Source organism: Sapajus apella, unplaced genomic scaffold, assembly GCF_009761245.1.
Source record: "Sapajus apella isolate SASKATOON/1434 unplaced genomic scaffold, GSC_monkey_1.0 scaffold2, whole genome shotgun sequence".
NCBI lineage: Eukaryota > Metazoa > Chordata > Mammalia > Primates > Cebidae > Sapajus > Sapajus apella.
In genome coordinates this window covers 27,246,701-27,260,174 of record NW_022436942.1, presented here as the reverse complement: position 1 = coordinate 27,260,174, position 13,474 = coordinate 27,246,701, and the positions used below count along the sequence as shown (strand labels likewise).

The following is a 13,474-nucleotide window of genomic DNA, read 5'->3' as shown; positions in this document are numbered from 1 at the left end:
ACACTGGAAGAGGGGAGGGCAGAGAAGATAGGATCTGAGGGGCACAGCCTAGGAACCCACATTTAGGGAATGGCAGAGAAGGGGTGAAAGGAGGAGGAGCTGCTTTGTCACTCACTCAGGTTACTTCCTCTCACCTCCTCTCCTTTGGGGATTCGCCGGCTGGAGATGATGATGATTTTGTCCTCTTTGTCAAATGTCACAACTTCAGCCACACAGTTAGGGGCACAGGAATGGTTAATGTACCTGGGCAGTGGGAGAGAGTCAGGAATGTCAGGCAGCTAAGTTGGGACAATTTTGATTCTTTGTTGGTTTACCCCCGAGTGCCACTCTCAGGGACCACTAAATCCCTCCTTCCTCATCATCGCTCACCTGGCAGGGCCGCCGGTCAACGTAGCATCAATCACATGTTCATTGTTTATTCGGAACATGTAGATGCCTCGATTCTAGAAAGGCAGAGGTTGCAGAAGAAGGGACAAGAGCATCAGAGGGTGGCAGCGGTGGCTGTGGGATCAGGTGGGAGACTCAGGCAGTGGGCTTCTCTTGCATGTTCTTCATTTCTCCTGCCTTTCCCTTCTCCCCACCACAGCCTTCCTCCTGCTCTCCTGGGACCAATCCTGCCCCTTGCTCCTTGGTTGAGTGCAGGCTATACACAATGGCCCCTCTGCCAGTTCATACCTGCTCCTCATAGATTTTCTCCCGCCGGTTGGCCACCTCGTTCCGAATGATGGTGCCAATGTACTCGATAACCATTGTGTGCTTTTCTAGGTCCTTGGCTGCATAGAGCCCCAGGCCCTGGATACGAGAGCGAGCCAGGTACACGTTGTTCTTCCATTCGGTTCGCAGCCGCCGGTACTGAGATGACTTGGAGTGCACAAACTGCTTGCTGTACGGGGTGTTGGTCTCGCCTGTGAAGGTGCTCTGATATGCCTTAGACATGCTGGTGCTGTTCAGGGTATGGGGCCTGGTAGGTGATACAATCCATGACAAGACAGCTCTCCTTCAGACCAAGCACACACCACCCACTTCCTCCACCTCCTCCTGGGTTGTGCAACACACGGGTTAGGGGCATGTGCCGCTGGCAAGCACTGGAAGTGCTGCCTTGGGAAAGAAGTAGAGGCAACTGGGTCTCAGCTCTGGTGAGGAAGCAACTAGCTACAGGGACTCTTCTGACATCCTGGGTGGCACAGAGAGCCCAGTGTGAGGGGTAGGGAGTGGAGGAAGCGGAGGGCACCAATTCCCCTACACTGAGCCTGCTCTCCCATCTCCCACTTCCTACCACTCTCCTGCCAAACCATTCTCAAGGCCATGCTCCTCTGGGAGGTCTTCCCCAGGCAGCCCTTGGCCTAGAATTTAAGCTGATGGTTTGCTTGAAAGTCTGAATCCTTCCTCCTACACATTATTGGAAGCCCTGAAAATGGGAGTTGTACCATGCTGGGCTAGATTTGAATTAAAACTGGCTGTAAACTCACAGCCTAAAAGGTGGTATCCTTTCTTCAGACTGTCCCCTTCTCTGACATAACATGGGCTCTGTGCAGATGGCTCAGTGCAGGGGAATGACTGCTGCCTGGCAGGATGCCTTTTACCACCCTAGGGCACCAGCCAAATTCTTGACCATCCCAGAGAAGTGGTTTTCAAATGTTTCTGGTTCTTTTTTTATTTAGCAGAAATCTTTACTTTTTTCTTTAACAAAATGTTGATTGGAACGCCAATACGTACACTAGATGACAATGGAGCTCTTCTAGTTTAATCCAATTTGGGAAAAGGAGAGCTATGCATGGGAAGGCCAAGTTCTACCCATCAGTTTATGTGTTCCAGGACTTTTGGGAACACATGCACACACAGTTTGAAAACCACCATTGCAGGGCATCAAGGACAAGGCTGACTAGTGATAGTCTGACAATCTACGACAGCCTAGGAGCCATCAAAGGCTTTCAAGAAAGCCCTGCTACCACAGATTCTGCCTCCCTCTACCCAGGGACCAAGATCCCTGGTACACAGAAAGAACAAGGCCCCACAGTGAAGAGGTAAGGGTCTGGTCCCAGCTGTGTGACATTTGCCTAGTCACTCAATCTTTCTGGGTTTCAGTTTTCTCAGCTGTAAAATGGGGGTCATACCACCTGCCCTACCTACCTCATAAGGTTGTTGTGAGGATCAAATGAGATAATGGATGTGAAAACGCTTTGAAAAAAAAAGTATAAAGTGCTATACAAATGTAAGGTTTTATTATTTTTCTATTATATCTCTATTTATTTTTGACACCAACATTCATGGGGAAGGGAAGGTGACCCTAGCACTCATGGGGTATCTGAGGTTTGGGAGAATCACAGGCCCTACCCTGGAAGTAAAATAGGAACGAGGTGACCAGGTCCCTTATATATTTCATAAAATGTCACCACTGTTTACCCATTACCTCCCCAAGGTGCCCAAGATCATTCTGTCCTATATCCCAAGTGCAGCTGAGCAGGTTGGGAGAGGAGGAAAAGGATACCCTACTAATAACTGTGTGCCCTCTGATTAGGAGGTCTAAGAGTGATTCCCCAGTTTCTCCATGAGAACTCTGATTTGCATCCTAAACCCTCATAATGGGACCAGAGGATCCCTATCAATACCCACACCCATATCCCTTGGCTCCAGCATCACAAGCTCACCGTTTGTAGTGTGTGAGGATTTTAGGCTCTGATCGGGCACAGCCAGTGGGGTTGATCATGAGTGGCAGCTCCATCAGGGGGTGGCGCCCATAGCGGAATAAATAATTTTGACAGCTCTCCACCCCGGGCAGCTGTGGGCACAGATCGTACTCACCTTAGCCTGAGGTCTTTTGGGGTTAGGCCAACGTTCTCAGTGCCCACTGAGCCCCCCAGCCCCCGGCCCCTTCTTACTGATTCAGCTATGCGAAGCACGGCATGCACCGTCAGCCCAAAGAGCTCCTCGCCCTTCAGATACTCAGGGAAGAGTCGCAGCATGTCAGCCTCTTTTCTCATGGCAGCCACAGGCTCAATGATGCGATTCCACACGGCTAAGAAACAAGGAAGAGAGCAGCCCTCAGAGGCAACTTCTCCTTACTGACCTCCAGTCCCTAAGCCCAATCTAGAACTGCAGTTGTTTTCTGTGGCCTTCATGCCTCCCTGTCATGAAGGTGTGTGGATCTTCTGGATCCTCTCTTGGCCTCCTAGTCCCACTATCTCTTAAGCAGGAGGCTTCCAACTCTAGGGAGTCATCACAGAGCCTTGAGACACAAACTCAAGACCCAGGCAACCCATCATAGGCTATGGAAGGTCCCTAGTGAAAGAGCAGGCATACTTTGGAGTTGGAAAAACTTGGGTTCAGGTTCTGGTACTGGCCATGGGACCTGGAGCCAAATATAGTCATGTGCAGCTTAACAACATTTCATTCAGTGAGGGATCATATATACAACAGTGGTCTGGTAAGATTATAATACTGTATTTTTACTGTATCTTTTCTATGTTTAGATGCACATACTTACCATATGTTACAACTGCCTACAGTATTCAGTACAGTTACATGCTGTACAGATTTGTAGCCTAGGAGCAATGGGCTATACCACAGAGCCTAGGTGTGTAGTATGCTACACCATCTAGGTTTGTGTAAGTACACTCTATGAAGTTCGCACAATGACAAAATCGCCTAACAATGCATTTCTCAGAATGTATCCCTGTCATTAAGCAATATGACTGTACTTAAATCTAAGACTCAGTTTTTTTATGTATAAACTGGCCATAATCGTAGTATAATACTTATCTCATAGGGTTGTAGGAACAAAATAAACGATACAAATCACTTAGCTTAGTTTGTGGCACATAGTACACACTCAAAAAAAGGGACCTGCTCTTACTGTTATTTTATCATTAACACTAAAACTAAAATCAAAATAATTGTTTTTTGTTTTTGTTTTTTTTGGAGATGGAGTCTCACTCTGTTGCCCAGGCTGGAGTGCAGTGGAGCGATCTTGGCTCACTGCAATCTCCACCTCCCCAGTTCAAGTGATTCTGCCTCAGCCTCCCAAGTAGCTAGGACTATAGGCACATGTTGCCACGACCAGCTAATTTTTTTTGTATTTTAGTAGAGACAGGGTTTCACCATGTTGCCTAGGCTGGTCTCAAACGCCTGAGCTCAGGCAATCTGCCCACCGTGGCCTCCCAAAGTGCTAAGATTACAGGCGTGAGCCACTGCGCCAGGCCTCAAAATAATTTTGATTTTGTCCAGGGAAAAACCACCACAAGGAACTCAGTTAGGATTAGGTTGGGTCAAGTGGATCATAGTCTCAGAACTGTTTCCTTTCTTTCCATTGAGGACAGAAAAGGGAAGTAGAATATGTGAGATTAGACAAGCAAAATATTTTCAACTACAAGGGAATTTAGGGTGACAGAGAGGTTGAAACACTTTCACTGGGAATTTTCAAGAGACCTCCTGCCTGCCTGAGTTGGGGGAAGGAGGATGGCTCACAAAGAGGCTATAGGTCCTCTTATGGACACTGGAACAGTGACCCTGGGAGAAACATTCCCCCTTCCATATTATCCATTTCAAGGGCCCAGTGCTCACCCTGGGGAGAGGCGTCAGTGAAGACCAGGTCCTCCAGGCCCTGCTCGATGACTTTGATTACAAACTCCGGCCGCCCGTTGTTCTCACCAATAGAACAGCGATAGCAACAGCGACGGTTGTTGGTGCGGAGGCTCCAATAGATGCGTGTGGCCTCGTAGCCAACGGGATAAAGGGCAGTGGCACTATGAAAGTCAGCCATCTGGTGAGGGAGCAGCTGTCCAATGGCGTGGAACACAAGGCCTCCCACACGGAACATGTGCAGCCGTTCTCCCCGCTGAATGATGCTGGCAATTTGCTTCACCTCGTCCCGCTCAATGTAGACCCGTCGGAAGACAGCAAAAGAGCTCAGCTCTTGCTCACAGGGCCCCTTGATCTTATGCATTGGACACAGCATGGTCTTGTCCTTGAAGAACATGCACTTGGCACGGATGGCACAAGCAAAATGGTAGACATTGGGGCAACGCATGCGATTGCAGCTGCTGGTGGCACCAGTTCGCTGGCACAGGGAGCACTTGGTTAGCAGTCCTCGGTGCAGGGCGACCTCCACATTCATCAGTGCCCCGCCCTGGGTCTCATACACCTCCGTGGACCAAAGGGCACAGTTGAGGTGCACCCAAAGGTCCAGGTCCAGGTTCAGCAGGCGGGCAGGCCCATCAGTGGCCCCGTCACCCTCCTCATGACAGAAACAGCAGCGACGCATGTCTCGAGGTACCTTGTCAGGTCTCAAGGCTGTGCCGAGCTGCTCCATAAACTCTGCCACTTCCCGCTCATCCTCCTGCCGCACATTGCCCTTCTGGATGGTCAGCAGCAGCCGCAGCCGCTTCCAGCGCACCCCTTTCCATTTCTTGAGGTGAGGGGGATGGGAATCTTCACCTTCTTCAGGGGGCCGGGCACGGGGCTTGGGCCGGGCTGATTCAGGGGATGAGGCCAGTGGCAGAGGTGAGGGGACGGGTGGCTCAGCCAAGGGTTCAGTGGGAAGTTCAACCAAGGGTTCAGCAGGGGGACTGGCAGGAGAGGGTGCCAAGGGGGAAGGGGGTGGGGAGGGTTCTTCAGGAGGTGGGGCCGAGAGCTGTCGCACATCCAGATTGGAGACATTGTAGGTATAGCTGTGCTGAGTGGGTGGCTCTGGGGCGGGGCTCTCCTGTAGGAGGGTGCCCTGTATCGTTAGTGCCAGCTCCTCATCTAACTAGCTCCCTTCTTCCCCTCACCCATATCTCACCCTCCCAAAAGGCCTCCACATTCTTTGCTCTACACAGCGCCTTTTTTCTTTTTCTTTTTTCTTTTTGGAGACAGAGTCTTGCTCTGTTCCCCAGGCTGGATCCAGTGGTGCAATCTGGCTCACTGCAACCTCCGCCTCCTGGGTTCAAGGGATTCTTGTGCCTCAGCCTTTTGAGTAGCTGGGATTACAGGCATGCACCATCACACCTAGCTATTTTTTGCTTTTTTCTTTATTTAGTAGAGACAGGGTTTTACCACGTTGGCCAGGCTGTTCTCAAACTCCTGGCCTCAAGTGATTCAGCCACCTTGCCTCCCAAAGCACTAGGATTACAAACATGAGCCACCACACCTGGCCGGCAGCCCCTTTTTTCTAACACGCACCCCTTTTTCTCCCCCAGACCTACCTGTTTGAAAAGGCTCAAGATGTCTAGTTGGCTCTTGAGGGTATAGCCAGGCAACACTGCATCAAACTGCTTCAGCCAATCAGGGCCAGTGTCTGGGCTCTTGCCTCCCAGACTCTTTTCCTTCCCACCTGCAGAAAGGAGTGGATCAGAGCCTCCCACCAGAATCATTCCTCTCAGGTACCAAAGGGCTTCCCTGCCACACTCACCAGGACCTTCAGCTTCCCCTTTCTTAGGCTCAGTGCCTGCCCGGGCAGGGCTCTCTGGGAACAGCACCTCATAGGAATTAGGGATCTTCATGCTTAGCAGCTCTGCCACTGCCACCATCACACCATTCAGGTTCTGCCAGGGAAGGGATGGGAGAGACATGTCAGCCAAGTGTCTGAGGTGAGCTCTACAACCAGCTGGGTGGGGACAAGGACACCTAGAACCCACTTCCCAGGGGAGGAGTTCTATCCTGCGTCACCCAGCTCTTTTACCACACTTCCCTCACAGCAGCCTTTCTCAAGCTGCTGTGGACACTGATGGGAGCTCCACGAAAAGGGAACTACGTCAACTATGTTTAGGAAATGATGCATGTTCTATCCATGACTTGGGGGCTCATGATACACGTTAGCAAATTAAAGGACCTGAAACCCATATTGTCGTTTTAACTGGGTTTTCCAACTTACTTTGACCACAAAAGCCCATTAATATTTTCAAAACAGCTGACAGAGTCCCACCAAATGTGACTGCGGCAACGCTGTCATGTAGTATCTGTGGCATTCCACACGCATGTGCTCCTTAGTTGTTGACTTGTCTGTCTTTACCATGGGACTATCAGCCCCTTGAGGGCAGGAACCACGCTTCATTTACGCGAATCCCATAGCCTCTAGTCCAGGCTTTCACATACAATAGGTACCCAGTATGTGTTTTTGAACAACTACATTCTTTCTTATCCAGACAAATTCCAGGGACTGCCCTCTGATCAGGTTCCCCTCAGCCTTGAGGTACCCCTGGGACACACCTTGGCTGCAGCAGCAGAGACTGTGAGCATGACTGACACCTCACTTCCTTTGCCCTTTTCCCAAGTCGTGGCAGGCAGCTTTCCAGGGACCTCCAGGTCGAGAGCCCCATAAGGTTTGGTATCTGGGAAGACTGAATGAGAAAGAGGGATTTGTGTAACACTTGGCTGCCTCTCCCCCAGCTTTGGACAACCCAGGTAAACTGGGCCTGGCCCACATCCAGAATAGTATGTACCTGGGATGCTGGCCCGAGGAATGAGGGGGATGACAGGGGAGAGAGCCCGGTCCTCTTGCTCCCACCGGCCTGAGCCCAGATGAGGGAAACGAGGGGCCTCCTCCCCCAGAATGCTCTCAGGGGATGAAGCTGGCACAATGCTGTCAGGAGAATCGCTATCCTCATCACTCTCCATCCTGTACACCAAAAGTAGACATTTGTTGTTACAGCCCTGCAGACTCCCCCTCCCAAACCTAGAGATAAACAGATGTCTTCACCTTACTTGAAATCTGCCACTGGCCAACGGAAATATGAGGCAACCTGTCCCCCACCCTTGTTCCTCATCCCCATTTCCGGCCCCACCTCTACCTGACATCCTCAGTCTGATTGTGAGGGGGTGTAGGCAAGGCAGCCAGTAGGTCTAGACTCTTCACCTCTGTAGTATCTGAGGGGTGGGTAGGGAAAAGAAAAGTCAGGTGAGGGTGGCCAGAGCTGATGGTACCTTCTCCCCAATATTTTAGGCCTAATTAGCATGAGATCTCATCTATCATGATTTAACTGTCCTCCCACCTACCAGTTTGGGGCAGATAAGCTATATTTATTGAGTCTGCCCTGCATGCCAGGCACTGGCTTTATTATTTTTTTGTAGAGATGGGGTCTTGTTATATTGCCCAGGCTGGTCTTGAACTCCTGGCCTCAGGCAGTCCTTTATCTTGGCCTCCCAAAGTGTTGGGATTACAAGCATAAGCTACCATGCCCGGTGGCAGTTGGCTTTAGATACACTCTTTGTTAAGTCATTTAACAACTCCATTAGGTGAGTACTATAATATCCATTTTACAGTGAGGAAACTGAGGCTCACACAAGTCAATCAAGTTACTTGGATACAGTAACACAGTTGAATAAATGCAGCAACCAGAATTCTAATCCAGATCAGAGTCTAGACCCATACTCACTAAGACTGTTCCTTCTACACAAAGCTTCATAAAGATGCTCCTTGCCACCCACCTCCCCTATTGCCTTTGCTCTAGATTCCAAATATCTATTCTGGCCTCTAAGAAATCAGTCCTGAAGAGGCCCTTCCTACCTCAGGTGCCCTGTCATGTAAACACACTGGACAGCACGCAACCCACTCATTTCTAAACTGTACAGACACTAACTGGCTTGGACTCCAGCCACCAAACTGCACCAGGGGTGGTGTCTGCTCTTGACTTACCCCTCAGTGCCCCTTCAGTATCCCGGGCAGAGGCAGGATCCTTGGGGTGCTCCCCCAGCTCTTCAGATGGGGTGACGCCATTCACCATCTTCTGCTGCACCGATGGGGGTGGGGTGGGGGGCAGCGACGAGGGTGGTGTCGGCGGATTACTCAGGTTATTCTGGGGGGTGGGGGGTGGGGTGTTGTGTGCAAGATGGCATAGGGAGACTGATATAATCTCCTGGTCCCACTCTGTATCAGCAATTTCCTCAAGTTTTCCATTCCCACCCTCACCTTCCCAAGAACTTCACTATTCCCAAAAAATGTTGCCATTTTTCTGACCTTGGTAAGCAGCTGGGAATAGTAGTCAGGGCCAGTGGGCAGTGCCCCACTTCCAAAGGCCCCCTTTAGCTGGCTCTGCCCATTGACTGGACAGCCACTGCCAAAGGGAGCGAAGAGGTTAAAATTGGCGGTGATAGCAGGCTCCATTAGGGGCAGCAGAGACAGCTCCTACAAGGGGCAAGATGACAAAGTTGAAAACCTACAGCGTTTGCAGCTCTGTCATTCCACAGCTGGGGGACAGGATGCCCCCTATCCTGGGATGGGACCAGGGGACTGGCTCCTGGGGGTCACCTGTTTCAGCTGTTTCAGCAAGGCCTCGCTGGCCCTGACCCCGTCCTCCTTCCGCAGCTTCTTTCGGGAGCTCACCAACCTGTCGCTTGCCTTCTGTACCCGCTTGGGCTTCGGTGTCAAAGGCTTCCTTGCTGCTGCATCCTAAGCCAAATAAGCCCAGTGAAGACTGCTACCCTCCTCCTCAGAGCCCTCATCTCTGTCTGACACAGACTTGCTCATTCTGTATGCCCCTCATTCCTTGCTGCTGCATCCTAAGCCAAATAAGCCCAGTGAAGACTGCTACCCTCCTCCTCAGAGCCCTCATCTCTGTCTGACACAGACTTGCTCATTCTTTATGCCCCACTGACTCTAGGCCCCACTCTACCTACTCCACTCTAGCCAGAGTACTCACCTCCTTGTTGCTGGGGGTACCCTGTAGTTTCTGCTCCAGCCCAGCCAGCTTGCTGTCAATGTGCCCGTTGATCTCAGCTCGCAGCCCCTCGGACCCCCGCCCAGTGCTGAGTTGCACATTCTTTGCTCGGAGTAGCTTCTGCAAGAGCAGATGCCCAGCTTCTGAGCGAGGGCCTGCCAGCAGGAGGTGGTTGCTGGTACCTGGTGCCCCTATGGGCTCCCCATTGGCCTCCCTCTTCACTGACTGGGTTCCCAGGGCACATGACTCTTCCCGAGGCTCTTGCTTGATGCTGAGTTGCGGTGCCTCAGGCACTACCTGTCCATTCACCTGGTCCAGATGCTCCGGTACCAGGCTGCTCTGTTCTGACTTCTGACCTTCTGCTAGGTTGTCTGGGGGATCCCAAGGTCCCAGACCCTTGCCAAACAAGGTATCTGTAAGCTGGGCAGCAGCAGGTGAGACCCTCCCAGGAGGCAGCTCCAAGGTTGGCCCCTGGGCTTTGGGGGTCCCTGGATGATTGGGAGGGAGCTGGGCCTCAGTGGGAAGCTGGGAGCTGGGGGAAGGTAATTGTGAAGGTCTCTTTGGCTCTTGAGGGCTGGATGGTGGAGGTGTGGGATGGACAGGGCCAAGGACTGGCCCTGTAGATAAGGCTCCTGGTGGGGCAGGGAGCCGGGGTGGGCCCTGAGGTCGAGGCCCTGCCCCCAGCTCCGGGAGGGGGCCTGTCTGAGATCCAGGGAAGCCCCCAGGTTGGGGTTGACAGCCCAGGAGGCCCTGGAGGGGAGAGGCCTGGGTCCCAGGCTCCTGGTAGGGTGGGGTCTGGCGTACTGCCTGACTCTGCTGCAGCTGCCGCTGCATGAGGAGTGCCTGTAGCTGTTGCTGCTGCTGAGGACTTAAGTGCCGCAGCTGTGGGTTTTTGGCCAGGACTCCTTGGAGCTGTGCTCGAAGCTGACCCACTGTAGGCATGGCTCCAACCCCAGGCAGACCCTGCCCAGCCTGGAGGACAGGTCCTGGTTTGGGAGGTTGTGGTCCTGTATTATTTTGCATGGGCCGTTCTAGCATGGGCTGTTGGGGGCCCAGAAGGTTCTGAGTCATGGGCCCAGCCTGCTCCCCTAAGGAAACAGAAGGCTGAGCCAGCAGGTGGGGCATAGATGAGGCTTCAGAAGATGATCCACTGCCCAGCTGCCCATGGCTTCCTCCACCTGCTGTGTGGAGCAGACTAACTTGCTGCTGCTGTTGTCCTGGAAGCCTCAGTGGTGGCTGCAGCTGCAAAGAGTTGGGCTGAGGCTGGGCCTGGGGTTGGACAAGGAGGAGTTGTGAGTCCCCGGAGAGTGAGGGCTTTACCTCTCCTGGTTCAGTGGCCATTGACTCAGGGGTAGTTCCTATTGCTAACTGCCCTCGCTGATGTGTAGAGGGCCCCTCAGTGACCTCTGAAGAAACAGCAGTTTCTACGGTGTTTTGTTCCTTGCCCGTCAAGAGGAGGGTTGGGCCCAGGGCTCCAGGGCTCGAAAAGTGTTGAAGAGGCTTTACTGGCATGCCAGGGCCAAGTGCCACCTGCTGCTGCTGTTGTTGCTGAGGAGACAGTAAAGTTCGACTCTGGTTTAAAAGGCCCATCTGCTGTTGTTGCTGCTGCTGCTGCTGCTGTTGAAACTGCTGCTGCTGTAGCTGCTGCTTCTGTAGCTGCTGCTTCTGCTGTAGCTGTTGCTGTTGCAGCTGCTGCTGCTGCTGTTGAAGCTGCTGCTGCTGTTGCTGCTGCTGCTGTTGCTGCTGAAGTTGCTGTTGCTGTTGCAGCTGCTGCTGCTGCTGCTGCTGCTGAAGCTGCTGTAAAGAGCCCATGGGCTGAGTGCTCAGTTTGGGCTGCCCACTGTGTGACATTAGACCCTGCTGAAGATGGGAAAGCCCTGCCATGGACCCTTGCTGTTGGTGCTGTTGTTGCTGCTGCTGGGCTGTGACCAGCCTGTGTCCCATAAGCCCCTGACCCTGCTGTGCCAGCTGGGGGGAACTGAGCACCCGGGACTGGGTCATAAGCACCTGTCTGTGAGGGCCCTGGGGGCCCAAAGCTCCAGGGTGTTGCTGCTGCAACACGGCCACTTGGGCAGGGCCTAGTATGCCCTGGGGCCCCTGGGGTGGTTGAGGGGACAGCTGTTGGACCAGGAGACCTTGGTGGCTGCTGGGAGGCAGAAGCCCCTGGGGCTTGGGACCCAGAGCCTGGTTTGTCTGTACTCCAGGACCCTGCTGCTGTTGCTGCTGGATTGCCACCTGTCCTAGGAGGTGGTGCTGCTGCTGCTGCTGCTGCTGCTGTTGCTGCTGCTGCAGTTTCTGGGCCAGCTGCATGCGTTGTTGCTGCAGCTGCAGCTGCCTTTCCTGTAAAAGCCTTGAATCAGGTCCGAGGCCTCGAAGAGCAAGGTTGCCAGGGAAGAAGCCTCCTGAGGGGCCAGCCAGGGATCCAGCCCCACCAGAATGTTGTTGTTGCTGCTGTTGGGCCAGAGCTGTGTTAAGGAAGGGGCCACCAGGCTGTCCAGATAGTGCCATACCCCCAGGGGGCAGGCGAAGACCTCCAGCTTGCCCACCCGGAGGCCCCTGTGGTGGCTGCAGCCCATGGCCAGGGAGCAGCTGACCAGGGAGCTTGGTGAGTAGCCGGGGACTCTGGGAAGGGCTGAGAGCCAGCACAGCTGAGTGTTGTTGCTGTTGCTGCTGCTGCTGTTGCTGTTGCTGCTGCTGCTTGTTCCGATATTCTGCCATGAGATTAGTGTGTTCCTTCTGCTGTTTCCGGACCTAATGTGGGAGGGTCAGAGAAGTCAGGCTGAGGCATGCTCCCCCCATGCCATCCCTCTTCCCTGCCTTCTGGGTGCTAGGCTGAAGTTTGCTTTCCCCACCTGATCCAGCTGTTTCTGGATCTTGCTCTGCTGCTCTGTAACCAGCTTGAGCTTCTCAGCATCAGCTTCTGGGAACTCACGGCCAGCTTTTTTGGCAGTGCGCTGCTTGGCACACAGAGCCTTCCTGGACTTGCGGTGTACACCAATCTGCTCCTCTAGCACCTTCAGCTGCATCTGTAGGAGCTGCTGGGTATGGAACAGCCACTCCTCATACTGCCGCTGGTCAGCTTCATCTAGGAAAGGCAGCTGGGTGTCAGGACCTGCAAAACGGTAATCCCAATCCCTCTTCCTCTATCTGTCCCAAACCACTTCCCTGCACCTTGCTCCCATGCCCCATACTCACTGATAACTCCCTGAGCAAAAGTGGGTGGGTTGGGACGAGGCTGGGAGGGATCACCAGCACTATGCTCCTGCAACGAGAGAGGCTGTTAAAGGGTCATTGTTCCCTGCCAGGCCCTAAGAAGGGTGGCCCAATGGCAGAAAACACAAGTTCCTACTCCCACTTGACTACTTACCTGGCCACTCCCAGCTGCCACATGGTTCTGCAGATCACTGCCAGGTCCCCCCGAGAGCCTCTGAGCTAGCAGAGACACTTGTTGCCTGGAGTCCACCAAAGCACAGAGGGTAAGTTTTGGCAATGAAAAAGTTGGAAAGCAAAGACGTGGGACAAGTGGGGAGGAGGGCCAAGAAGGGGTGTGACTGGGAAAGAAAAGGGCCATCCATCCCCATTCCAGCCCTGAGTCTTACCTGTTCATACCAGGTGCCACCCCAATGCTGCCTTGAGCCATCACTTTCTTGATGCCTTTCAAAGCCACCATCTTGGCCTTTGCAATGGGATCAATGATATCTTCTGCAGCAAATTTGTCCAGGTCTGGAGAGGGAAGAACCAAGTGAGCTGGGTTATGGAGCCAATGCTCCATTGAATATCTGAGATTCCTTTCAACATCCTGACCTCCACCAAGCCAGGCAGAACAATGGCATGACAAGGCA

The 13,474-nt window shown here is 53.0% G+C and overlaps 1 protein-coding gene across 12 annotated transcripts in view; it reads right to left on the bottom strand.

Moving 5' to 3' along the window:
• The window catches only part of KMT2D (lysine methyltransferase 2D), a 42,989-nt gene that overhangs the window by 2,926 nt on the left and 26,589 nt on the right, over window positions 1–13,474 (bottom strand). For 6 of the 12 annotated variants that reach the window (XM_032294668.1, XM_032294674.1, XM_032294679.1 and 3 more), the window contains exons 26-45: window positions 13,232–13,355; window positions 13,000–13,084; window positions 12,828–12,894; window positions 12,485–12,717; window positions 9,615–12,383; window positions 9,224–9,364; window positions 8,933–9,100; window positions 8,612–8,771; window positions 7,767–7,842; window positions 7,419–7,594; window positions 7,186–7,316; window positions 6,389–6,521; window positions 6,183–6,310; window positions 4,561–5,701; window positions 2,880–3,016; window positions 2,649–2,779; window positions 2,131–2,178; window positions 676–961; window positions 370–443; window positions 135–243 (exon numbers count right to left, since the gene is read on the bottom strand). In XM_032294668.1, coding sequence (XP_032150559.1) covers window positions 135–243; window positions 370–443; window positions 676–961; window positions 2,131–2,178; window positions 2,649–2,779; window positions 2,880–3,016; window positions 4,561–5,701; window positions 6,183–6,310; window positions 6,389–6,521; window positions 7,186–7,316; window positions 7,419–7,594; window positions 7,767–7,842; window positions 8,612–8,771; window positions 8,933–9,100; window positions 9,224–9,364; window positions 9,615–12,383; window positions 12,485–12,717; window positions 12,828–12,894; window positions 13,000–13,084; window positions 13,232–13,355 — 6,317 coding nt within the window. The remainder of the gene's footprint in view (window positions 1–134; window positions 244–369; window positions 444–675; window positions 962–2,130; window positions 2,179–2,648; window positions 2,780–2,879; window positions 3,017–4,560; window positions 5,702–6,182; window positions 6,311–6,388; window positions 6,522–7,185; window positions 7,317–7,418; window positions 7,595–7,766; window positions 7,843–8,611; window positions 8,772–8,932; window positions 9,101–9,223; window positions 9,365–9,614; window positions 12,384–12,484; window positions 12,718–12,827; window positions 12,895–12,999; window positions 13,085–13,231; window positions 13,356–13,474) is intronic. The other 6 variants (XM_032294718.1, XM_032294697.1, XM_032294641.1 and 3 more) reach the window with 4 other exon arrangements.